Raw genomic sequence first — 27,560 nt, forward strand, 5'->3', positions numbered from 1 at the left:
CCCCCTCAATGACATTTGTCAGCAGCCACGTGGGCATTCCCTGCACAGGATCACGAAACACCATTGCCTGGACAGTCAAGTCCAGAGAGACGGCTTCTTTGTCCGTTCAGTTCTCCAGGACCTTCTGGTGTGAACTTAGTTCGCCGGCCCACCTCCGGGGTTGGTATTGCTGGGGTATCTATTCCAAGGTAAGGAATCTATAACTAATTCTCTTTCAGACAAACAAGTTACTTACCTTCAATAACGATATATCAGTAAGAGACATATCAGTTATGGATTCCTTACTTCCCCACCCATCCTCCTCGTTGTGCGAACTGACTTCTAGGGAAAGGGACTCCCTTTTCAGGACCCTAGTTTTGTGCACCAGTGCTCAGTGTCTTGCATGGCTCTGCGCTTCTGGTGTGGAATGTCGTGTAAAGAACTGACGTCAGCGTGCGAGGGAGGCGTCTAAGTACATACCGCAGCGCCATCCCGTCAACCACAATGCCGATGACGAACGCGGAGTCGACCGACGCCACCTACCGACGCGCTGGGGTACTGCTATGAAAACATTTCTCCGGATCCAGGCTGACTCCTGGGGGTAAATCTAAGGTAAGGAATCTATAACTAATATGTCTCTTAGAGATATATTGTTACCAAAGGTAAGTAACCTGTTCAACTGCACTATCCACACTGAACAGACCTGGAAATTTAATTCAGTTGTTTGTTCTGGCTCATGTTATTACTAACTGAATGCTGAAGTCTGACATTTTCTCCTTTCCTGACAAGAAAATTGAATGCTTACACACCTTTTGCTATCGTTCTTTGTATTGACTGTCTGCATGCCTTTCCAGTGATTTTTAGTTTTTTAAATTAAGAAATCCTGTTTTCCCTGGTCTTCCTCCTTTTGAATCTCCAGAGGCAGCATGCCTTCACTGGTCCTGCGGATCTGCTCTGTTTAAGCAGTGAGTAGGGTGATCATACACTATGTGTAGTACACCTACCAGGCTCTGTTGATGGAATGGAGTTTCATTTTTGGCAGGTGGACCCTGAAAAGCCACAAAGCTAGAGAGACTCTTCTTGAATCTTCCTTTTGGTGTGCTCAGCGGAGGGAAGATGTATGCTGCTAGTTGGGCTATCCCTTTTTTTGACCATTCCAAAGGTGGAGATCACACAAACTGTACCAGGAACATCACTGTCCGTTTCTTTGCCATCCGCTGTGGAGTTATTATAAGAAGTGTAAAGGATCACCAGTCACTTGTTTGCTGTCTCACCTCACAGTATTGGTGATCCATTAGATATGAAGGAAACAGTAACATAGCAAGACCCTCCTTGCCATTGAGCTTTCCAAGAGTGAGGATGGCTCCTTCAGGATTGTAGTGTGAGTTACCTTGTACTATATCAACGGGATCCTGCTGCTTAGAGGATGTCGTCTTTTTCTCACCAAGTAACTACTTGTTTACTTTTTGTTTACATCTAGTTGTGGTCTTCCACTGTATGTGTCTGTATGGGCCAATAAAAACCTTATTTCACTGAGGTACTTGGTTTGATCAAACCAGTACCCTATAAAAGGCTTTTTAAGTGTCTGCTTTGTGAACTCTTAAATAATGCCATTTGTGTTACCCATAGAACACATGTGAATGCTAGCCCTGTTCCCCTGTCTTATCCTTTCTTTTGAGTTAATAGCTCATGGCTTTAATAATGTACGTGTGTGTACTATGATGTGCTGTCCCATATGTTTGTTCTTTCAGTTTTCACATGCTATGAATTGTTAGATGCACCTCTCTAAACAAAACTTTGTGCTTGTGTTTTCTTTGCACATTAAAGAAGCACTGGAGATAGGTGGTCATCATATCTCCCTTGCTTCCCTCCTCAATATTCACTTGTGCATTTCACATGTCACTGAGTGAGAAGACTCGCTGGTGCTCAGCCAACCAGTTTGCATCCTCCATATACTCGCTCCCGATAATCTATTCCCTTTTTCCTGCCTTTCCTTGAAACTGCCTCTATGTTGTACACCTCTTTGTTTATTTTTCTTCTATATATGGAATGTGTGTGACATGCCACAAATATCCAGCTTTTTTATGCAAAGACACCACAATGTATAATCTTTAGTCCTTTCGCAGTATTAAATGTGGGTGATGTTAGACACAGTGAAAAGTCTTTGGTTTTGGCCACTTCATGGATCTTTGCTAAACTGGCAATTATCTGTTTGAATGTTTTTTGTTTTGTCAGTTAATATTTTATTCTGCGTGTAATGTTTCACGAGGCATTTGAACCAAACTATTTTCTGGAGCTAATTCTCCTTGAAAGTAGCATGTCCCTTCTCAATAGAGGCCACATTGCTAAAATGCACTCCAGTGCCTAGCATAGGATTGGAACAGTCTAAGGCACGGGCCTCCAATGCTTTCTAAGAGGCCTGTTTTTCAAGATACCCATTGACTTTGTAAATGAGGTTCTTTAGTAGATTACCTATATTTTAAGCGTCTATCCTAAACCTCTAGTATGGATCATACCCGCACTTTGATCTGGTGCCTCCTAGGGCTTTTCAGTGAGAGAGGCTGCCACTGCTGAGCTTCACATGCAACTAGTTGTCAACCCCTGATGAAATATGGTTTTCTGTAACTAATAGGAATCTGAAAATATCAAGACAAGTCAAAGGTTCTGTGAAGGCAACTGGACAATATTAATATTTTTCTTTGTGCTGATCAGCAGAGCAAGGAGGCATTGAATGTTCTCCAATACCAGGAGCCCCCACTGATATGATAATTTTGACTTGATCCTTGACCTCTGAACTGTTTTGGAAAGGCTCTGATGGTCTGTTAGAATTTTGAAGGACTACTTCATGACCAATTCTTCCTATAGGGTTAAAAGAAACCCAAATTACAAGGGGTTGATTTGCCATTCATCAACAGGAGATACCTTATTAACAGACCTGTTACTAGAGGCTCTGAGGTGCATACATCGAGATTTTGACATCACAGGTTGGTAATCCGGAGAGCCACAACAACATAGCATGCTGGAACTGAGAGCTGACCATCCAACCCTCTAATCTGTTCTGTTGAGAGTCAGATCCAACACCACTGCTATGTCTAGCTAACCAAACATGGACAAATGAGAAACTTAGTCTTTGTGAGGAACGCACACACGGAATTTGATATAGTCCTTTCTAAATTAATGGTCTGTCTTTTGAGCAGTTTGACTGAAAATATATCCTTCTTGCTACGTAGCACATCAGCTACTGTGGTAGGTGATCTTTAAGTTCTTTGTATTGAGGAACTGTATGCATTTTCTCTCTTTGTTAATGTTTTTATAAGGAATAAAACTTCTTACAGGACTTGTTTCTGATTTCCCTATTGATCGAACCATTTAAATTCCAACACAAATTTTGTTGCCCAGCCGATAGATCCTTGCACGCCTTAAAAGTGATGAGATTTCTTTGTTACCATTTAGACAGAACCCAAGATATATGTAAGGACGAACAGCAAGTTTTAATTGTACTTAAAAGCTGCTGGGAGCTAGGTGGATAGTATCTTGCATTAAATTGTGCTTTTAGAATGTCATTTGCCTTGTAACACAAGGTTCACTCCACCAGAGGGACAGCCGCCAGAGGTGTTCTTATGAGGAACATACCTCTAACATGTTTGAGAGCTACGTCCTGGAGAATGAGTCCATACCTATGCTGATCATTACTGCACAGACTGGCTCTTATATAAATACCCAAGTTAGTCACACAACCGTGCGTTATCTGTTTGTGTAAGGATTCTCTCTGTGCTCCTGCTATCCCGCCTCTGAAGTTTGGTTAAGCTCGATGTATCAAAAGAATTCCTATAATAAGGAAGGAAAAGTCACTTACTTGTAATCCCAGTTTCCCATCATGGTTAAGGTCCAACCCTTTTACCCTGGAATGGAATCTTGTTAGATGCTTTCTCAATCTGACCCTAAAAACAAATGGATTGACTTCATCCTTATTATGCTAAATGGGATGGGGCTGCTTCCAGCTCCTGACAAAATGTTTAAATATATATGGGACTTGTTTTGAAAAAAAGTTCTTGCTATATCTTTTGTTGTCATTTTTGAAAAAACTCCAGTACATGTAAGTCTTATGTTTATCGACGTTATCATCTATCAACAAATATTTTATATTTCTTAGCCTTCACATTCATGCAAAACTATGAAAAATACAATTAACATCTGTTATTAATCGCAAAATGCCCCAAAGGGTGAAAATGTGCTTTACAGATGCATGTTATACCACACTGTAATGCTTATGTTTCATGTTATATATTTTCACCATGTCATGTAAAATGATGCCAGTCTTTTCCATTTAGCAAGAACATTCATCAGTGAACCCAGAGATCTGACAATTGTATACGTTATGTTATGTTACATAGAATTTGTAAAGCGCACGTTCACCAAACGGTTTCTTGGCGCTAGGAGAGACATGAGGCGGCAGAGGGACAGGAACTAGTTGTCATAAGCCTGAGAAAAGAGCCGAGTCTTCAGAAGTTTCCTGAATAAGGCATAGGTGGAGGCAGTTCTTATCTCCAGCGGGAGTGAATTCCAGAACTGCGGTGCCAGTACTCCAAGACGAGCGCCGCCCATTTTTTTACGTTTGAAAGTAGGGATGACTAGCAGGTTGTGATGGAGGGACCGGAGAAGCCGGTTGGGAACATAGCGTATGATTTTAGATAAAATGAAAGCTGGTGAGCTTCCGTACAGGGATTTGAAAATGGTGCACCCCAGTTTAAAAAGCCCTCGTTTGGCCACAGGTAGCCAGTGAAGTTCCTTCAAAAGAGGCTGGATGTGATGCCTTCTAGGCTGATGGAAGATCAACCTGGGCGCCTGATTCTGGACAAGTTGGAGGCGTCTAAGCTGACAAGCTGGGATGCCTTCGTAAAGGCAGTTGGAGAAGTCCAGTCGGGAGATGACCAGGGCTAGGATTACCAAAGCCAAGGCTTCTTGAGAAAGGAATCTACTAATCTTTTTGATTCGGCGCAATTGGAAGAAGCCGGCTGAGACCACGGAGCTGATCTGAGCCTTCATCGATAGATCGTTGCTGACTAGTATTCCAAGGCTCTTAGCGGAGCTAACTGGGATGGGGGGGTTGCTTAAGTGGGGAGGCCAAAAGTTAGAGTTCCATGGGTTAGCAGGGCCACCCGTGAGAATTAACTCCGTTTTATCAGGGTTAAGTTTCAGCTGGTTTCCATTCATCCATTCGCTGATAAATGTCATAGTATCCTGAAAGTGGTTTATACATATGAACTGTTTGATTTCTTTTGTGATCTCATTTGAATGAAAATAAATTATTCTTAATAATCTCTATAAGGAAGATCAATATTTGTTGATCGATTGTAAGGTTGATGTATTATTTATGGTGTGCTAGTGAATTAGGTTTAGAGTCCTGATGAAGCAAATGAGATTTTATGAACCACGTGTTGGCTCTTTTGACTGGATTTTAAGTATAACTTATGAAATCAACTTGGCTATTAAACAATTCAAATAAAATATTTTTTTAAGAAATCCACTGCGAACAAGAGGTATTCGTAATTTTTCCAGTAAGTACGAAAAAAGATTTGGTAAGAAAGCTTTTTTCAAATCACCATGCCTCAATCTTTTCAAGATTTTTGTTAACATTTCTTGACCAAAGCACTACTGAGGTATATTGTGCTATATCTTTACGTTTGGCCTTTTACTGCGGTGGGCATCTTCCCTATCCTTGCCTCAGCTACTGTTGCTTTTTTTAGCACTCTAGGGAAGCAGAAACTGTTTTCACCTCTGCACCGCTTGTACATAAGAGTACCATTCCCTGCTCTCATTTTCTTCTTTAACTACATTACTGAGTTTCTTTTGTCAAATGTACTTTCTTATAACTGATTTTACTAATTGGATTATATTTTAGTAGGGACTAAATGTTATCTCGGAGTCCAATTTTGTGTTTAAATTACTTTCAGTATTGAAAACCTGTATATGTAAAATAATGTGTTTTGGAGTCTGCACATGAGCAAAGATATTCCAAGTTTCATGAATCGGAGGAAATACACATGTTGAGTATGTTTGAGAAAGTGCTGGTCCACTACTAAAGGAGAAAACATTGAAAAATATATTGAAATGATTGGTAATGCAGCAGGGACAGGCTTCTTTTCCCAGATTAGAGTAGACACAGCTTAGATCTGAACCTTCATATAGGATATAGAATAATAATTTGATCCACGGTCAGATAAAGATTTATTTGATAACTTTGCTTCCTCCACTTTTTCACTTTGGCCGTATTCCTGTTTTGAATGTTATTAGAAGCTTACTTAAAGAATGGAAGAAAGAAAACGTATTGAAGTACCGCAGTTGGAGACCTGAAAAACTTTCATTCTAATCCTTTCTCTTCTCCACCTTAACCTTTATGTAAAGGGTAGTGTGTACATTATATTTTCTCTTAAGCAGCTTCACCCTTTTTTCCCTGCATATTAGAAATCTCCACCTTCTCCTACACCCTATCCCAGATGTGTTGCTTTGTGCTTTTAACAATAATGACAGAATAAAAATAGTAATAATTTGTTTTGTTTTTTAAAGTACTTTGTACCTTTCTTTTTCACTTTTTAAAATCTGTATGTAACGGGTATTATTGTTCCCCAGTGTAACAGTAACCCTTGTATCTATTTTGGAAATAAAGTCTGAGTTGGCTATGCAATTTGTAATCTACAAGTGACAAATTATCAGCAGTCTCCTCCTAAATTGCTGAGTCATCTAGCACTAATCTCCCTAGACTCCACCCCCTTCTTCTCTTGAGGTCTGTAATATGATGATTCTGCTTATGAGATGTGCTACATTTGTGGATTTTGTGCAAAACAGAACTACCCCTGCTTCATATAGCAAAACCCTCTAGTCACTCTTGTTTTACATGTATGTGGTTTACAGAGCATGGTTTAGTATTCTGTGAAGTAAGACCAACATGGTATAGTACTTGCCAATTACAGTAGTTTATTAATTTTGCTTTTTCTTTATTCTAATAGAAAGTAAAGGAAAGACTATTGAGGTGTCCATACCGGCTCATGAGCCTGCAGATTCATCGGTTTGTCTAACCACCTCCCCAGCCAGCGTGGCTAATGGAAGAAGGTAAAATCCGCTGGTAGCTCGCATACACTCTGCATAAAATGTGATTATACAGCTGCAGTGTTACTTTCATACCATAGCACCTGAATGTTCCTCTCTCTCTCTGTCTCACCATTCTGCTCATACAGAAGGCTCTTATTTGCCTCTGTTTTCATGAATGATCTTACTCACCGAGGCAAATTATATCTGCATCCTCCTTGCTTAGCAATGACGTGAGCATAAAGGCGAGGAAGGTTTGCTGCCTGTGGTAAACATTATCTGCCCCTAGACCACTGCAGACAGCATCTCACAGTGATGCAGTATGCTCTGACACACTTAGATTTCTCCTATCACACAGTTATCCTCTTCCTCTCTGTAAAAGACTCCTACGTTGTGAGATTCAGCCACGCCATCCCACGCTTTTGGTTGAACACACCAAAGCCAAGCGGTACTGGTATAAAACATATTTTGAAATTTGATTTTGGTCCAAGTGCTATTTCTGACTTGTAAACCACAGAGATGATATACTCAAAGCTGCCTCCTCAAAAAACATTTCCTTGAAAGATCATAATTAAATGTTACTTACCATCATTTAGTCATTCTTTTGCAGCACTCACATGTCTTGAAATCACTTTGTATATAACATTTTCCAAACTTCTGGCTATGCACCCAATATGCTTTCGATTGGCCATCATCAAAAATTCCTCCCTCCTTCAGCAGATGCTGCATTCAACCCCGCAAAGTTAATACTTACTCTTACATCCTAGCTCTTTCCTAATGTAAACATTAAATTTTGGGACCGGAAACTGTTAATTCAGATACTTCTGAACTTTGCTCTTAAGTACTGCGTATGCTTGCATGCATCATATAGTACACACTCCAATCCTTGATTGAATGGACGGCTTAGCTTAGTATATGGTCGCTGGCTTAGTATATAGTGCACACTTATTCCAATGATGCACCTTTGCACTAATCCAGGCAACCCATATGGGTATTTAGTGGGCCTTGATAACCATAGAAAGCTCTCAAAGTGGTAGATGTGGAGAGCAGCCTTCAGGCTTACCTTGAAGGAGTGTAAAGCAGGTTGTTTTACCACATTTAATCGATAGTGTAGATTAGATGAAAAGAACCAAGCAGTGTTTTTAAAAAAAAAAAAAAAAGTATTTATTATACAACACAATCACTAACACATTGGTATATCTCCTACCCGGAGTTATCAACAATGCGCACAAGAATACTTCAAAATAATCAGGTAAGTAGCACAAATAAACACTGGTCTCCAGGGGGAAACCAAACAATATACTAGGAAAGTGGAATGCGAACTGCAAAGGAGAACAGGACTTGGACCAGAAGACTCAGTCTACCTGGGGACACAAGGAACCACCCAAGGTAAGTACCCAGGAATCCCACAGAGCCTGTGTGCAGAGTAGAGACACAACCGCGTGTGCAATGGAAGTCGATGGAGAAGTCTCAGATGATGTTTTAAAGAAGGAACCATTTGGAAGACAGGAGGTTGGAGAGCCACCCCACCAGTGTATGCCGCAGGAACCAGGTTACTTGCACCAGGGAAACAGGGTGCATGGGGTGAAGTGACCTCGGAACCTGCCGTAGATGACAATGGGAGACTTCGAAGAAGATGCCTCTGGAGAAAACTGTGAAGGAGTCCAGTGGAATCTGGTGGAATCAAAAGGTGTATTCTTGAAGAGGAGAACCTGCAGCAGAGGGGATAGAGTCTATGACACTCGGAGGTGACCAGGAGGCACAGAAGAACAATGCCCACCGATGTTGGGCGGTTCAGAAGTGAAGACGGTGACCTTGTCGCTGCAGCTGTGAAGACCAGGCAAGGCTGAGGAAGATCAGGAGCCATGCATGAGCTGTCCCACGTCGGTGTCTAGGTGTTCGGCGTCCCAAGTGAGCACCAACAAGCCTTGGTAGTCGCAAATGACAAGGAAATCAAAAAGATGCAAATGTTGGGACCAGCAAGGTCCAAGAGACATACCAAGTGCAGGAATGTTGTTAGAGCAGGCCCGAGCAAGCAGGGTAGCCCACTGAAGTAAAGGAAGACCCTCAAGAGGACCCACAGGCCAAAGGCACAGGAGTCTCAAGAGGACCTCGAGCAGCTCACCAAAGATGGAGGCCCACAGTGCTGAGGATAAACTGAGGATGCTGATCTTCAAGGGTTGAGGTGCTGGAGGCTGTAGCTTTTTGTAGCCCGAAGATCTCTGGAGTGTAGAGCCAACAATTCTTGGCAATAGCAAGTCGACGCGGTGCTCAGAGGTTTGGTCCCAGCGGCTCCAATGAAGGCTACTGTCCTCAAAATTACAGAGAAGGCAGTTCAAGCCTCTAGAGAGCTGCAGAACCACCACCTGTGTTGCTCGGCCTCAAGAAGTCTGTAGAACGACAGGAGCAGCAGACCTGTCAGCTTTGTTGTGGTGCTTGCAGATGCAGGGGAGTGACTCCTTCACTCCAAGGGAGTATACTTTAGATGTCCTTGATGTCCACAGGCCTTCTGGAGAACCTGGATAAAGCACAGACACAAACGATGCTGAAGACTTGAACAGCGAGACCCGGAATAGCAGGAGTCTTCCTTGATGCAGTCTCAGTTCCAGTCCAAGTGTCCAGATGGTCAAAGATTGTCTTGGTATCAGAGGTGAGTCTTATTCCAATACAAATCTAAGGACCCACCCACAGGGGAGCCCTTAAGTACCCTAGGGAAAAGGTTGGAACAACTCAGGGTCCCTCCCAGAGGTGGGGCTGTCCTTTGTCCAGTTTCGTGCGAGAGTGGGAACCAAGGGTTACTGAACTGGCTCAAACTGGAGTACGCAAGAAGGGCGCCAAATGTGCCCTTCGAAGCAGTCCGGTGGAGCTGCAAAGCTACACCAACCCAATACACTAACTCCTGTCTGGGAGGAGGTCACACCTCCCTGTGACAGGAAACCTATTGTTCTACATTCCTCTGCTTGAGCTCAGCTCAACAGTAGGATGTCAGAATTATGTTTGTGGTTGTCTGCAGCACTAGCATGTTGGCAAACCCTGAAAGGCTGTTATCAGAAGGACGGGGGATCCCCTAGGGAGCCCCCCAGGACATGGGATCATACTTCCAGCACCGGAATCAGTGTTGTTTTTTTTCCCAACATGTTTGATACCAAACATGACCAGGTTTAGTGCAACCAAAATATAGTTAGACATGTCGTGATGGCTGATGTCCACTACATACCTTAAAATGACTGACTGCACTTACAAAGCCTGGCGAATTGACTCTGGGTTTGTAGGAGTGTCCTGCTCATGCAGGGGCACCCCCACACTTATAACTAAGCACCCTGCTCTCAGGACTAAAGAGCCTGCCATAGGGGTGACTTCTAGGTTTAATTGCAGTGACCTCAAATATAAGGTATCTTGTATTTATTGTGAGGGGTGCGAGCACCCACTCACACAGGCTGCAATGGCAGGCCTGTAGTCACAGTTTAAGTGAACTCCCATGGGTGGCACAATACATGCTGCAGCACAGGGGAGACCCCTGGTGTACCTATGCCCTGGGTACCTCAGTACCATACACTAGGGACTTATAAGGGTAAATAAGTAGCCAATTGTGGATGTACCAAAGTACTTACCAGAGCCAATTAAGGGAAGAGAGCACAGATGCTGGGGTCCTGATTAGCAGGAACCCAGCAAACTAAGTCAAAAACATACTGACACCAGGCAAAAATTGGGGGTGACCATGAAAGCAGATCCTACTTTCCTATCCTACTTTCCTACAACACCCTTGTTAGTTTATATCATAGAATATGAGTATTTTTTACTGTGACCTGTTGTTTCTGAATTCAGTTTCCACTGGACATTTTTTTCTGTGGTTGTCCTATCATTAGAATACAAGATGACAGGTTAGACTGTTCTTGGCCATTGTGCCACGAGCAGCTAGAGCAGGAGTTTCTGATGTATACTTTTACCCATAGATCCCTCACTTTTGGAACCCAACCTGGTGCCAAACTGGTTCCTGAGAAACACCCATAGCTCATATGTGCTAGTTGAATGCGTCATTGGCGTCAGCCGTAGCTCAGTTCCATTCCTGGATGTAACGATACAGAGCCTTAAACAGGTGTCAGACCCTGCATGCTGACATTAGTTCTTGTTTTCCTGTGTTCTTCATCATGGCTCTGGCATGCCATTCCTCTGTACTAACATTTGACTTGTACCATTTGAAGAATAAATAAAAGGAAAGATCGTTTTGGCAGTGTTCAGGGATGTTGCCACTGAAAATTATGCATTTTAAGCGGTGTTGTATGCGTCCTAAAGACACACCTCTCTCTGTGGCGTCTGGTACCCAAGTACAATTCCAAGTCCAGCAACATATGCGTCCTAATGCATTGCAAGGAGATTAATCAATAAGAGGACAAAATGTGAAGGCCTACAACAATCACTAATCAACAGCTTGCTTCAGCGATGCTCCTCTTGTAGCCCGTGTTGCTCAATAAGGGATTTGCTGGGATGGTTGCCATATTTGGCTCAGATTCAGATCCTATTCCAATGCATCAATGTGTTACACATGATGAGGAGGGAGTGGATAATGTTTTCCCTCTTCGTGATATTGATGCTGGTTTATACCTATAGCTGAATTTTTAGAAACACCGGTCCCTTGAGCTTCTCTGCCTTTAAATCGATACATAGTCTCCCTACTGAAGTGAGTGCTTCTTTTTTCTTGGAGAATGTAATGTGGCTTTGTAGGAAAGCAGGATCTTCTTTCATTCTTTCATGGTTAACCCCACTTTTTGCTGCTGTTATGCTGTTTTCTGACTAATCAGGATCCCACTCACTGTGCTCTCTCCCTAAATTTGAGAATGGTAAGTACTTTGGTAAGTCCTTTGCATATGGTACTAAGGTACCCAGGGCATAGGTACACCAGGCATCTCCAAAGGGCTGCTGCTGACAACAGACATGTTTCTGCCGACCTGCTCTGGGAGGAATCCTTGAATCGCCCCAACCCTTTCCTAGGGTACTGTGGAAATATGGATTTTTCTGATCAGTTATGTCCCCTATCTTGGACCCCAACGGTTTCATGTATGAATCATAAGTACATGTATGTTCCCTCCAGTTCCAGTTATGAAGACGCAAACACATGTGCGTCCACCGTCAACACGTCCTCTTTCAGATCCGCCATGAATAGGCCGGATATTCCATTCCTAAGTATGAAAGGCCACCGGCTTTATATGGTTCACTTATGCCATTTTACAGTCCAGGCAAGTAGGCCCTGATTCTGTCATCAAGCTTTTCTTGCCTTCTGCCTCTGAAAGCTCCAGTCTGAGCCTGCATCTGTGACCATGAACTTTGTCTCATTCCCTGCGCGGCTCGCGGTGCCTGACATCAGCTTGTTGCCTGCCAAAAACTGTATTTCACCTTCGAAATTATCTGCTCCGCTCCCTGCCCAATGCATTCCTGTCTAGTAGTTTAAGTAAACATTCTTCCAGCTACCGAGCAAAGGCCCGGCTTCTCTGTCTTTATGCAAGTAATTCATAGCCCTATTATTATGGAAGACTTCTGCCCTCGCATCTAGTGTAGACACTTAGACGCTTGTACACGCACTAACAGTCAGCATAGTCAGTATAGAATAAGATTCTACTCTAAGAGACCTCTCTTTTGGATAACATAGTTCTTTAAACATAGGATGTTAGATATGATTTGGGATTAGGTTGACTTGACCCTCCAGACATCTGTCGCCACATGTAGAGTTAAATGTCAAATCCCCTTCACCCCCTAGTCGCACGTCAATCATACGTCATGCTGCTGCGCGCGCATTTCTGCCAAGTATTTCTGCTGACATTGCAAAATTCTTTCATGGAACCACCCTATTATGACATCATACCTGATGACGTTCTTTAGTTACACCCGGTTACGCCCACTTTTGCTACGCATGTATGTTTTATCTTTACTATCAATTGTTACGCCTCCTGCATTTGCTTCACTGTAATGTCTATTGTATAAAAGTGATTACTTATCAATAAAGTATGTACTTCACTTCCTGAACCTCCGTGGTGATGGAACTTGGAGTCCACGATTCGAATCGTCCATTGGAATAAAGCCCATTCAGAACCTCTAATATCACGGATTTTGCCTCTTATTTTACTGAGCTATTTTTATTATTTTTCTGTATCAAATTAAGTCCCGGTAATTAAATTATTTACCACATGAATGGCGCCCGAATAGGGACACTTTCTCATCTCACGCGCCGGCGGTGCGTTGCAGGCCCGGTCTCCTGCCACAGCTGGACGGACAACAACGCGTACCAGCAGGATTTCCTGTATCTCCCTCCGGTCAAGCGGGGGCGACTGAGGCTGCGATCAACACCCAGACGAGGCGGTGAGAAGTGCGAAGTATCCCGACCAGAGCCTAGCTGAGAGAGCAAGATCCGAGGTATACAGAGGCCCACCAAGTTCCGAAGTTCCGAAGTTCCGAGGTTTCCGATGTTCCGAAGTTTCCGAAGTTTTCGAGTCGAGTCCAGTCCAGTTCAGTTCAGTTCCGTTCCGAGGCCTTCCGTTCCGAGCTACCCGGTGAGTACCATTACTGGGGAGGCGTTCTGGCGTGCACATAAGTTGTGCCGGTCCAGACGGGTTTGGGTACACAAATCCGGTCTGCACTGTTTTAGCAGTGTATCTGTACTGTTTAGCAGTATATCTAGTATATCAAGTATATAAATTCAGAATAATTCAGTTAATGCCGAGGATTATGTTTTGTGATTAAGTTTTCTTAGATCGTCATCATCATTGTTGCTCATTTAAAACGTTAAATGTTAAATGTGTTAATACGTCCTGCATATTGTGGTGTGAATGACTGTTCATTATTGTGTTTATTGTATTAAGTTTGTTCAAGACCAAGTATCAGATCAGTTCTCAATATGCCGCTCTTTTCGAAACTAAGACAGATCACAACTAGAAAAGGGGTACTCGAAGAAGCTGTTCCCATTCCTCCTAGGGACACTCCAGGGTACTTCATGTATCATAAACATGGCCTAGACGCCATATTATTTCTTGATCTATGGGTAGACTACACTAAGGAATTACCAGAAAGTCAGAGGTGGCCCGCAGCTGGGACCTGGGATGCAGATTGCATCGTGAAAGTAGAGGAAGAATTATGGAAAAGGAAAGCCAGACAGTCACAGAAAGACGCCATTGAATTATGGCGTAAAGAATCGTATAGACGTACAGAAAAAGCACGTAGACAGGAAGAGAGGAGTAAGGAAAATTCAAATAAAGTCCGAGAAAATCTATTAATTGAAGAAGGTACACGAGTGAAATCAGAACAAGTAGACAGACAAAGAAATGCCCTTATGAATGGTATGTATCCCCTTCTGGCCGAGGGATTACCTAAGGCTACTCCGGAGATACCAAAAGACTTGCCACCCCCATTGTTCCCAATAAAAATGCATCCTAAGGGGCATCCTAGAACAGCAGAAGATGTTTTTCTTTCCTCATATTTAGATGACGCAGCTCCCGAGTATGCTAACCCCGCCCCACATAGACCGTCTGCCGGGGAGGTTCAACGCCAAGATCCTGTATCTGTATCCCTACAGCATCAAATCCTGACACAAGTTCCGGCAAGCACATCTGTTTCCACATCTGTTCCTACAGCTGCTTCTACAGCTGTGTCCACACCTATAGTTGCTGTATCGCGTTCAACGAATCCTTTCACGCCCGATACCCCAGACGGGGCTACCGGAGGTGCTACCAACATTTTTTCTACGCCACCCAGAATAAATAAACTTACTTTTCAAGAATCAGCACATCCACGTACCCCCAAACTCATAAATTCCCGCACGCTTAAGGAACTTCTTGTAGATTGTAGATATGACCCTGTGCCCGGAAAAGAGGACGAAATGATCCTGGCATCATTACGTATCAGACGAGCTGCGGTGTATTTAGGAAAGCTACCAGGAATGACTATGCATCTATACAATATATATCATTTTGTCCAAACAGGGCGAGATTCTGAATGTATTAACAGAGCTATGGAATACCAGAAAGTAGAGATACAGGGGGAACTGTTACGTTTCCTCATAAATTGTGTAATCAGAAATCAAGACCAACCGGGGGTAGATCCGGAAATAATGCAAACCCTTAACAGATGGAGCCAGAATATATCAGAAGGGAGACATGATAGGCAAAAATGTATAATAGCCATGTGCCGAAAGATCCGTAAAGAAATAGAACGCCTACACGAAGAGAGATTAGCGATAGACCAGTTTGAACAAAATGAGGAGGAGGAAGGATCAGGACTGCCCACAGGACAGTCAGAAACCATAGCCTATGTAGGTAGAGGAAGATCTTGTAATAGTACTAGATGTTTCACTGACCCGATACGTCCGATATGTCCAGATAATAACAGGAATTTCCAAACACCTATAATAAATATAAGGTCCCCCGAGCATTCGTTCCAAGCCGCTGACAAATTACTCCGAGAACGAAGGGGTTATCATTTACTCGATTCTATGGATGAACAAGAATTAGCCAGGTCAGCCGTTCATTGGGTTGACAGTCCCGGAAAATATGGTGATGATACAGTAGCACACACATTTTTGAACCTCACCCCAGATGAACAGCGTTTAGCTGGGATTTATATGATTCAACAACTTCTTATACTTTATAAAAGCCAACATTCCGATCCTGGTCCTTTACCTGATATATTGACTGAATTACTCACGAATAGATGGAGAGGTTCAGGTACTAAGTTAATTAGAGAAATACTAGAATCAAGAAAGCAGTACATTCTTTTTGTATGCCCAGAACATGTCTCACTGCCCATCAAGGAAAGAACGACGTATTACATGGACAGACAGAATCCCTTACGAGAAGTACACCCAATAAAGGGCGAGGACAATCAGTTTAAACGTGTATATGTATATACGCCCATATCGAAAATAGAATTGTTAGAAATGAAGAAAGTGGTACCCAGTCATGACAAAGACCCAGCGGGTTTTCACCGAGAAATTAAAGACATGTTACTCATGGGAGAGTATACCTATCCCGACATTATGACAATATTAAAGGTATTAATGCCTGCTGGCATTTATGAAAAACTTAAGGAAAAAGAGTGGGAGGTGGGAGACCAAAAGATAGAATGGACAGCATTAGAAGCAGAAGAAAAGGCCCGAACTGCAGGAGCAGGGCTTGGGGATAAAACTAAAGCACTACCAGGTTTACTAGTACAGGTACTGCCACGTTTATTAACCACGAAAAAGGAAGACTGGGGTGCAATCTCAGCCTGTAAACAAAAGCAAGATGAAGACACTAGTGATTTCTATGCCCGATTCGAAAAATGTTTTGGTATAAATAGTGGTATAAAAGCAAGTAGCGAGTCATACCCACATCTGTTTGTGACAAAATTAGTTGAAAATTCCTTGCCCCAGGTGAAGAATAGAGTATTAAAATTCGAGAGTACCTGGCAAGGTAATACCCCATCACAAATGTTACAAATGTTACAGTACCATTACAATAGAATTAGAGAGGAACAAGAACATGAGCAGAGACGCATGAAAGACACAAAAATGAAAATGCTAGTCTCCCAGACAGTTCCAGCTGAAGGTCATAAAAAGGGTACGACACAGTCCGGTGATTCAGCAGGACCTGTAAAAGGGACATGCAACTATTGTAAACAACCAGGTCATTACATACACGATTGCCCAGTCTTGAAGCGTAATATCGCCACAGGTAAAACACAAGAAAGACCACGGCCACCTAGACAGGATCAGAATGAACAAGGAGCACCGCAGCATGCCCAGTCCATGCCAGCTCCACAACAGTCTATACAGTTTGTGCCAGCTGCACCAGCGCTGCCTGTTGCTGCCACACAAACCACGACACGACAGCTGTACCAGACCGCACAGTATGACTATCCTGATTATCAACGATACGCATGAACCAGCCTAGAGAGGGAAGTTGACTTACCCCTTATCGAGGTCCCTGTAGACCAAGAAGGACCTTATGTACATAGTGAACTATTAGGCCAAGATAGAAAATTTTTACTTGATACAGGGGCAAGTCGAACAACTATAAAACGTAGTGAAGTTCCAGGGGCACCCCTCTCAGGCTCACAGAATATTTCCCTTGGTTTTTCAGGAAAACCTATTGTTAATGAAGTATCACAGCCTCTTCCACTTACGATAGGACCCTTGACCCGAACTACAGATTTATTGCTTACTAAATCATGTCCAGAAAACTTGTTAGGTATAAAAACACTGAAAGCTCTAGGAGCTATAATATGTTGTTCTCCGGAAGGAGTAAGATTGTTTTTACGTGATTTCAAAGGTCACTATGTGTCTCGAGACATGGATCCCCGACTGCAGACTTTACCTACACATTTATGGGCACAAGGCCCTACTGATGTGGGTTGCATGAATATTACACCATATCGAGTTACACTAAAGGCAGGAGTGGTACTACCACGAATGCGACAATACAAGTTACCACCAGATGCTGTAGTGGCTTTACTGCAAATTATTGACGAGCTCATTGTCCAAGGAGTGGTTGTGGAAACAGACTCCAATGTATGTAATTCCCCGATAATTCCGATTCTTAAACGAACAGATCCAAAGGCCCCGCCAGTATATCGATTGGTTATTGATCTGCGCGAATTGAACAAATGCATTGTGCCACAATTCCCTGTGGTCCCAGATATCTCGTCATTACTGACAGCTATTGATTCCGAAGCAACATTCTTTACTGTAATTGATCTCAAGAATGCCTTTTTCAGCGTCCCAATAGATCCGGAAAGCCAATACTTGTTCGGATTTAGTTTAAATGGACGTAGCTTTAAATTCACACGCGCACCTCAAGGATTTACAGAAAGCCCCAGCATCTATAGCCAAGCACTGAAACGAGAACTCGACAGTATCCACATGTCAGTCAACACTGCCCTGCTTCAATATGTCGATGATCTGCTGATCACCGCTAGAAACGAACCTGAATGTGAGAAAGCATCACTGACGGTATTACAATTTTTGGCCGAAAAGGGGCACAAGGTGTCCCCTTCTAAGCTGCAATTCTGTGTCCAGCAAGTTGTTTACCTTGGTCACTCGCTGTCCAAGGAGGGAAGGCAGCTTACACCAGATCGCATCCAGCTAATTGCAAATATGCCAATACCCAAGACACAAAAGGAGGTGCGGGCTTTCATAGGCCTCACTTCATATTGTAGGCAGTGGATCCCTCAGTATGCATTTCTAGCAAAACCACTCATTCAATTGACAACACAGGAGGCAGCCACATCGACTGTTCTCCCTTGGACTCAGGAACATGCACAAGCTTTTGAAGGCCTAAAGAAAACCTTATGCCAAGCACCTGTTTTAGCAACACCATGTTACAATAAACAGTTTACACTCTTTGTTACAGAACGCGAAGGTACTGCCTTGTCTGTACTCACACAGGAACAAGCAGGATCACACAAACCATGTGCTTATTTTTCTAGTACATTAGATCCCGTAGCTCAGGCTTTGCCTGCATGCCTAAAATCAGTGGCAGCAACAGCTTTAGCAATCAGACAAAGCGATGCCATAGTATTAGGACATCCATTGACAGTACAAGTACCACATGCAGTAGAGGTTCTCTTGAACCGCACACAAACACAACACTTGACTATAGCACGACTCACTGGTTACGAATTAACATTGTTTCAGCCACATATAGAAATCAGACGTTGTAGTACATTGAATCCTGCCACACTGTTACCTGTAAATGGAACAGACCCACTTGCACATGATTGTATTGAAGTTATCACTATCACGACGAAACCCAGACAAGATTTGACAGACGTTCCATTGTCAGACCCAGACCTGACGTTGTATGTAGATGGTTCATGTATGAGAACAGGTACAGGAGAGTTAGTGGCCGCTTATGCAGTCACAACAGACGCTGAAATCATTGAAACAAATTGTATAAATACCTTGTCCGCTCAAGCAGCAGAGCTCATCGCTCTGACACAAGCCTGTATTCAAGCCACAAATAAAAAAGTCAACATATACACTGATTCACGTTATGCATTCGGAGTTGTACATGACTTCGGCGTGCTGTGGCGAGAGAGAGGTTATTTAACTTCTCACGGTGCCCACATTCAGCACGGACCCCTCATTCATGCCTTATTAGATGCAATACATCTACCCACTGCAATATCAATTATGAAATGTAAAGCTCATACGAAAGTTACTGATATAATTTCCCAAGGCAATGATCTAGCTGACAGAACAGCTAAACAGACTGCTCAAACTCAAACATCCGACATGACAAAGACAATAGTCCCGACACCAACACATTGCATGATGGTTAAGGATCCCGCTCTTGACGTAATTGACATACAGACACATGCTACTCCAGATGAAATAAAGAAATGGACTGAATTAGGAGGGATCCAAACGGATCAAGGATGGATGACGAAGGAAAAATCTGTGTGGTTCCTTCCTGATTCAATGGTCCAAGTCGTTATTAACACTGTACATAGTCCAGCACATCTAGGAGAAAAAGCTATGCTAGACAGCATCCAACACATTTGGTTCAACAAACATTTACGAGCAGCAGCTAAACAAAAAGTCCGTACCTGTATGATCTGTTGTCAGTTTAACCCAGGAAAAAGCATTCCCGTAGAACAGGGTGGATTTCAGCCTCCTGATCACCCTTTTGAAGTCCTCCAGATGGATTATATCCAGATGGAACGATGTCGAGGATTCAAATATGTTCTCGTAGTTGTCTGTGCTCTTTCCCGTTGGACAGAGGCATACCCGGTTTCAGATTACACTGCCCCGACTACTGCCAAACAGTTAGTTCGAGAATTCTTCCCACGGTACGGTTTACCACGTGTTGTCTACTCAGATAACGGCCAGCCGTTCTCCTCCGAACTAATGAAACACGTTTCACTCTTGTTAGGCTATCAGTGGAGATTCCACTGTGTCCGACACCCCGAGGCAGCAGGTCTCGTGGAACGACATAATCAAACTCTGAAAATTAGATTGTCTAAAATATGTAGAGAGAAAGGTGTCGACTGGGTAGTAGCCTTACCCGTTGCACTCTTTTACATGAGAATGGTAGCGCACTCTCGAACAGGGCTATCTCCTTATGAAGTGGTCTTTGGTAGACCACCAAATATGTGGGGGACGCCTATACCACGCAAAATAACTGATATTGACTGTAATATGCTGACAGATTACTTGGCTTCCTTGATGTCTGCACTACAATCTTGTCGTTCACAGGTAGCTGCAGCTTTTCCCGACAACACTGAGGTGAAACCCCATGACGTAATTCCAGGAGATTTGGTCTTAGTGAGGAACTTTGATCGGAAGTCTCAGCTGGATCCTAGGTGGAGGTCGCCTCAGCTCGTATTGCTAACGACGAGGACAGCCGTAAAGATCGAAGGTCGAAAAGGCTGGATACATTCAAGTCATATCAAGAAATTTCATGGACTACCATCAGATGTAAACGACACACCTTGCGTGTCTTCCCCGAGTGACTCTAAACTTCCTTTGGTTGAATTGAATAGTCGTGAACTATATAAACTAAAACTCAGGTCTAACCAGTCAGGCAATTTGATTGTTTAAGTCCTCTCCAAGGTGAAGCGGTCGAATTTGTCTCTGACATGTATCCCTTAGACCTGTACAGAGAAAGAAACAAAAGGATAAAGCTGAAACGACATGCGTACTGTAAATCACTGCGTAGTCATTGCACAGTGACGTTATTAATTCTGTTTTTCCTAAGTCTTTTAATAATTACTGCAAGTATATTGTTGCACATATGTTATCCTATTTCTAGACATGTTTATAATGTTACTGCTGAACATTCTTTTAGTGAATTACCTCCGCATGAATTGTCATATAGATTTGCGCTGCGCAATAACACTTTTATTAGTATGTTACATCATTCCCATCAGGTTAGCAATGCTACAAATTGTTGGATATGTGGCCGACTCCCTCCCTATCAGAATTATAAAGGAATTCTACCTCTCTTTCCATACCCGTTCACACACAACGGCTCCTGTGAAGCATGGTTTAGTTTAATTAATTCCCAAGATTCGAACTCCGCAGTTTATCAAGACAACGGGGTATGGGGAAATCTGAACTTAGTTTTACTTAAAGTCTGCCACCCCAACAAGGAGGGACTTCCCAAAAGAACAGGAACTGATCTAGAAAATGAAGTATATCGATTAGGTAATTTTACGCTTAATCTCTTGATCTTGAATGTCGAATCCGAAGCTACTCCAATTTTGCCCGCCATGTCAGTATTTCCAGTAAAAGGTGAATTATGTGTAAGAAAGAATGGTTCCATACATATGGGCCATAGTAGATGCACCACTGTAATAGAATTTAGTGATCAAGGCAAGTCGACATTTAGAGCTTCCCGCCATTCCTATTTTATATGTGGTCAGACGGCATATATACGTCTGCCTCTAGATTGGGATGGTACCTGCTACATCGGATTCCTTTTGCCACCTGTTTTCCTAGCTCCTCCTGATTATCACAGAAATACTCATTTAGTACACAATAGAGAAAGGAGAGATCTCCCAATAGTCGATTACACTGAAACAGCATGGGAAAAATACACAGATTTCAATAAAGGTCTCTTTCCCTATATAGGTACCGTTACTAATAGTAAGCTGATACGTAGATTAACTAGAACCCTTGAAGCAGTAGTGAACGAAACTATTTCCGCCTTAGGCAATTTAACAGAAGAGCAGTCTGCTATGCGGATTGTTGTGCTTCAAAATCGTCTTGTCCTTGACGTCATCCTGGCCGATAGGGGCGGAGCTTGTAGGGTCATCGGATCAAGTTGTTGCATTTTCATACCAGAAAATTCGCCATCTGTATATAAAGCCATAACTCGCCTTCATAAGATTGTAAGCCAGATACATCAGAATCCAGGCACCTGGACTTGGTCCGGTTGGTTTTGGAGTGTATTATCTACCTTTGGATGGAAGGTCCTATCCTTCCTAGGTATTGGCTTTCTCATACTATTCAGTTGCTGTCTATGTCTACAATGTGGACCAGCGATCTGTGGTCTGTGTGCCACATCGTGTATTCCACCACCAAGATTTCATTCATCCCAGAAGAAAAAAGAAGAACAAATGATGCTATATGAACAGATCAACGGATTGATGAAGATTGATATCTCTTAACGGGCAAGTAGGGGACAAGGAGGGAATGTGGAAATATGGATTTTTCTGATCAGTTATGTCCCCTATCTTGGACCCCAACGGTTTCATGTATGAATCATAAGTACATGTATGTTCCCTCCAGTTCCAGTTATGAAGACGCAAACACATGTGCGTCCACCGTCAACACGTCCTCTTTCAGATCCGCCATGAATAGGCCGGATATTCCATTCCTAAGTATGAAAGGCCACCGGCTTTATATGGTTCACTTATGCCATTTTACAGTCCAGGCAAGTAGGCCCTGATTCTGTCATCAAGCTTTTCTTGCCTTCTGCCTCTGAAAGCTCCAGTCTGAGCCTGCATCTGTGACCATGAACTTTGTCTCATTCCCTGCGCGGCTCGCGGTGCCTGACATCAGCTTGTTGCCTGCCAAAAACTGTATTTCACCTTCGAAATTATCTGCTCCGCTCCCTGCCCAATGCATTCCTGTCTAGTAGTTTAAGTAAACATTCTTCCAGCTACCGAGCAAAGGCCCGGCTTCTCTGTCTTTATGCAAGTAATTCATAGCCCTATTATTATGGAAGACTTCTGCCCTCGCATCTAGTGTAGACACTTAGACGCTTGTACACGCACTAACAGTCAGTATAGTCAGTATAGAATAAGATTCTACTCTAAGAGACCTCTCTTTTGGATAACATAGTTCTTTAAACATAGGATGTTAGATATGATTTGGGATTAGGTTGACTTGACCCTCCAGACATCTGTCGCCACATGTAGAGTTAAATGTCAAATCCCCTTCACCCCCTAGTCGCACGTCAATCATACGTCATGCTGCTGCGCGCGCATTTCTGCCAAGTATTTCTGCTGACATTGCAAAATTCTTTCATGGAACCACCCTATTATGACATCATACCTGATGACGTTCTTTAGTTACACCCGGTTACGCCCACTTTTGCTACGCATGTATGTTTTATCTTTACTATCAATTGTTACGCCTCCTGCATTTGCTTCACTGTAATGCCTATTGTATAAAAGTGATTACTTATCAATAAAGTATGTACTTCACTTCCTGAACCTCCGTGGTGATGGAACTTGGAGTCCACGATTCGAATCGTCCATTGGAATAAAGCCCATTCAGAACCTCTAATATCACGGATTTTGCCTCTTATTTTACTGAGCTATTTTTATTATTTTTCTGTATCAAATTAAGTCCCGGTAATTAAATTATTTACCACAGTACTTAAGGGCTTACCTATGGGTGGCTCTTCAGATTTGTCGCGGGACAAGATTCCAACCCGAAACCACTTGAACTTTGACCCCAGACAGTCAAAGTGGACTTTGTTGGACTGCGCCTGGAACCGCGACTCCACCAATGAAGTCTCCCTAGGATAGTCACTACCCTTGTGAGCACCGAAGTACTCAAGTTACCTAGCCCACTGGCTGCGGGTGCATAGGTGTGAACTTGCGTCGGGTTTCGTCGTTGACTTCTATGGATGCCTGAAGGAAAGTTGCTGACAGGCAGTCAGTGAAGAGTGTCCGGTGGATCCCAAGGATGGGATCAAGAAGGAAGGAACCTGCAAGCAGAAGGGACAGAGTCTAGGCCACCAGCCAGGAGCCGGGAAGGAACCAGGACGGAACCAGGCTATGTCGTGAAGATGCAGGTGAAGAGGTGAAGCTTGTCGCAGCAGCCACGGGTACCAGGAGACATCGAGGACGACCAGGACCAGGAGGTGAGCTGTCAGCGGCGTCGAAGTCGAGTCAGGACCCAACAAGCCTTGGCAAGCGGAACCCACGCAGGATGGAGGACTTGCTTCTGGTGCAGACCAGGAAGGTCTGGGGTGCTTCTCTTTCACAGGGGAGCGGGTGCCAGTCTGGAGGAGCCGGACCAGCAAGATGAAATCAAAGGTTCGTCGTCGCAGAGGTCACTAGCCAACGGGCCAGCAACCGGACAACACGTTAGTTGTCAAGGTAGCTATTATCTTTTGAAAAGGACTATTTGTAAATGTTCGTCCAAACATTTTTCCTGTTTTCTTCAATGAGCCAATTTCAGCAGCAGTACCTCATGTTTCGGAAAGTCAACTGTACAGTCTTCTTCCACTTTCACCTACTCTGCCAATGCAGTGAAACCTCTTTAATTTGCCTTTTGGAGAATGAGCGCACCCACTAGCGAGTGACTTTCAGCACTCCAGCTCCTCAGACAGGTGGCTCCTTCAGAATATTCAGTTTTCTGGGCAATCCACCCCATTTCCTACTAGCTCTTTCAGCAGATAATGCACTGCTACTCTCCAGAGTTAGCAAGGGGGTATCCTAACTGGCGCTTGAAATGGGCATTGGCAAATGTTGGTATTCCTCCTATTTCCAAATCCCCAAGACGTACAGGGTCCTGTGTCAAACACCATGGTCATGAACTCTTTCCTCCAGAAAAAAATGTATAAAAATGCTTTCCTTTGCTCAAGTCATAACCGCAGATTCTTCACCTTGTAAATCCAGTCAGGCACCTGAGAGGATCTGTAAATGTTTTCACTGTAATTACCTTTCCCCATCGGTAGGTGCTCCCTTGCCCATTGGTGGGTGCCGTGATGCGACTCCGCATCTGGTCCATCAAGCCCTACATGAAATGCTGGGTCCCTACAGATCTGCCACCTCCGTGCCCTGATGTCAGTTATTTTTTTGTGTGCCTTTAAATGCTAATCTAGAGCTCGGTCTCTCAAATTCTGTCTGGCATGACAGGTTTTTCTCTTTGGAATTTTTCCAGGTTGCAAGGGACATGTCTGCTCCTAAAAAGACAGGGTTTAAACCTTGTAAGGATTGCCACAAACCGGGATCCGTGACTGACCCTCACAAGGTCTGTCTCTGATGTTTGGGCTCCTCACATGATTTGATGACATTCGACAAGTAAGATGAATCCAAAGGCCATCTGTGATTCTGAATCCAAGTTATAGGTCACAGACCAGTGATGAAAAGTTAGGAAGTCATGATTCTGCTCGAATTCTAGGACAGAGACGTGTTCTCGAGGCCCATCAAATGACCGGCCTTCTCAGAAGTCCATAAATCAGGTAAGTCAAAGATGAAAAAGCACAAGCAGTCCAATAACGCTCCCCTTTGTCCCTCTTCTTCTACCATGCAGACCTTTCTCAGTCTTCGGTAATGGTTCCAGCCCTAATCTTGATTCAGCCCAAGTTCCTGGGCCTATCGGCAAAGGTGCAACAGGTCAAAGAAATCAGGAATCCCATGTTGCTGTTCTTCGGTACCCCACTAGTTTCCTCTGAAGCTACTGCTGGCCCTAAGGATCTGAGTGGACCTCCAGTCGAGTTACCATTGTGGATTGATACCCAACGCAGAGTGTGTACCCCTTGACCCCCGCTTCGGGGTTAGCTCATGTGTCAAAGCTGGCCCCGACGCTGGAGGGGGAGCAGATAGTTCTTTCGGGCCCGGAAGCGAATCAGTTGCTCCCTCCACTGAAGTTGCAACCCTTGCGCCTACTGGCCTACTCTTATACAGAGACTCTTTCACTCCGTTATGACCTGCCAGACACACATGACAGCAGTCAGGTATATGATTGTAAAAACCTTTTTCTGGACCTACAAGATGCCAATGGACTCGATGCTTTACATGACATGAGTTTACACTTCCCTACCCTGGGCCCAGCCACTTTACAGGCTGCCTCCTTTGCGATGGTGATTAGGAGGGCAGCAGAGGTCCTTGACTTACAGTGTCCCACCACTGAGTTTCAAACTAATGTCCTCACACAGGTCGTACAACCCGGACAGATAACACAGGAGCCTCTCTAGCTATTTCATGAGGCCTTGACTGACAAATTGTGGCACCTGAGCAAAAACAGTATCTTGGCTGCCAGTGAGCTGCCAAATAGCGTAGAGATACAGACCTACTCCAAGAGATCCTGCCTTTCTCCTTCAACATTCTGACAGAAAGGCTGGTAGTTCAGGCGCCTACAAGCAGGTTAAACCCGCTAACTCCTAGACCAAGTCAAAACGCATGGAAACATTTGTAAAAGGCATGTTCTCCGCCCCTAGTCTTGCCCTCTGTTCAGTGAACTACAGTTGCCTCCGGGTAGATACTAGTATGCTTTGTGGGACATGGTGGAGAAAATCTTGCCAGCAATTCCAGAAGACCTCAGGGCCAACCTCCAATATGTTATTCAGGATGATCAGCACATTGCAAAATATTCAATTCGCTTAGGCCTAGACATTACTGACTGCTTGGGTAGGACATCCGGGACAACTGTGGTGCTTCGGTGGCACACTTAGATCCATTCAACATGGTTTTCTAGTGAAGTCCAACAATCCTTGATGGACATGCCATTTGATGATACACATCTCTTCGAAGACAAGACAGACTAAGCCTTGAAGCTCTTCAAGGACAGCAAGGCAACAGCACACTCCCTTGGGATAACACCCAACTGTACAGCAGTTTCCTCAACAATTTAGCCACTTTCGAGACTTCAGAAGATTTTAGCAGAGGCCGCGTCAGAACTTGCCTCAGCAGCAACCGGCCTCCTAAGCCATTTGAGACAGAGGCTGGGGATCCAGCTGTGAGCTTGCAGGCCAACAGAAGCAATGAACTGGCAAAATCCCTGTACCCTTCCCACCGCCATAACCCCTACTGCAGCCGCTGCAAAACCACTTTAATTTGTCCTTGGCAGGGAGTAATTGCCCAGTGGCAGTTCGGATCACCATTTACTTCCACAAGTGGCTGAGCCTCACCTCAGACGAGTGAGCGCTCCAAATTGTCCTGAATGGATACATCCTCCCCTTTCTGTCAAGCCATCACAACATGTCTGCTGTGCCACAACGGCTCCTTGGGGGTGTGGAGGGGGACTCTTGTCCATTCTCCAAGGAGAAGTCCAGGCTCTCTTGACAAGGAAGCCATAGAGTGGTTGCCGACTTCAGAAGTCTGGACTAGTTGTTACTCCCGCCCGGGCCATCCTCGGTCTTCGCCGTGGATGGTGGCATTGGACCTGTAGGATGCCTATTGCCACATTCCTGTCCTGCAGTCCCACAGGTGATACATGCAGTTTCAGGTAGGCCATTAGCACTTTCAGGTCTCTGTTCTCCCCTTCAGCCTTACCAATTGACCTCAGGTGTTCACAAATGGTGGTGGTTGCTGCCCATCTTTGGAGGTTGGAAGTATGTATCTTCCGATATCTCAATGGCTGGCTGCTGAAGGTGGGCTCCCCTCAGACAGTTGTGGGTGGCCCCTCCTGACGACGGCCAATCTATTGACATCACTGGGATTTTCCCTCAACTTGACAAAGTCACACCTGACTACTTCACATAAATTATCCTTCATTGGAGCTATCCTGGACACGGTGCTCTACTGAGGCTTCCCGCTGCCTCAGTGAGTGTACGACTTTCAGGCTATGA

The 27,560-nt window shown here is 43.9% G+C and overlaps 1 protein-coding gene across 3 annotated transcripts in view; it reads left to right on the forward strand.

Annotated features, from left to right (window-relative positions):
• The window catches only part of SPICE1 (spindle and centriole associated protein 1), a 613,595-nt gene that overhangs the window by 530,391 nt on the left and 55,644 nt on the right, over nt 1-27,560 (forward strand). For all 3 annotated transcript variants that reach the window (XM_085621094.1, XM_085621096.1, XM_085621095.1), the window contains one exon: nt 6,987-7,089. In XM_085621094.1, the coding sequence (XP_085477220.1) occupies nt 6,987-7,089 (103 nt within the window). The remainder of the gene's footprint in view (nt 1-6,986; nt 7,090-27,560) is intronic.

The sequence above is a fragment of the Triturus cristatus genome, chromosome 8 (genome assembly GCF_964204655.1).
Source record: "Triturus cristatus chromosome 8, aTriCri1.1, whole genome shotgun sequence".
Classification (NCBI taxonomy): Eukaryota; Metazoa; Chordata; class Amphibia; order Caudata; family Salamandridae; genus Triturus; species Triturus cristatus.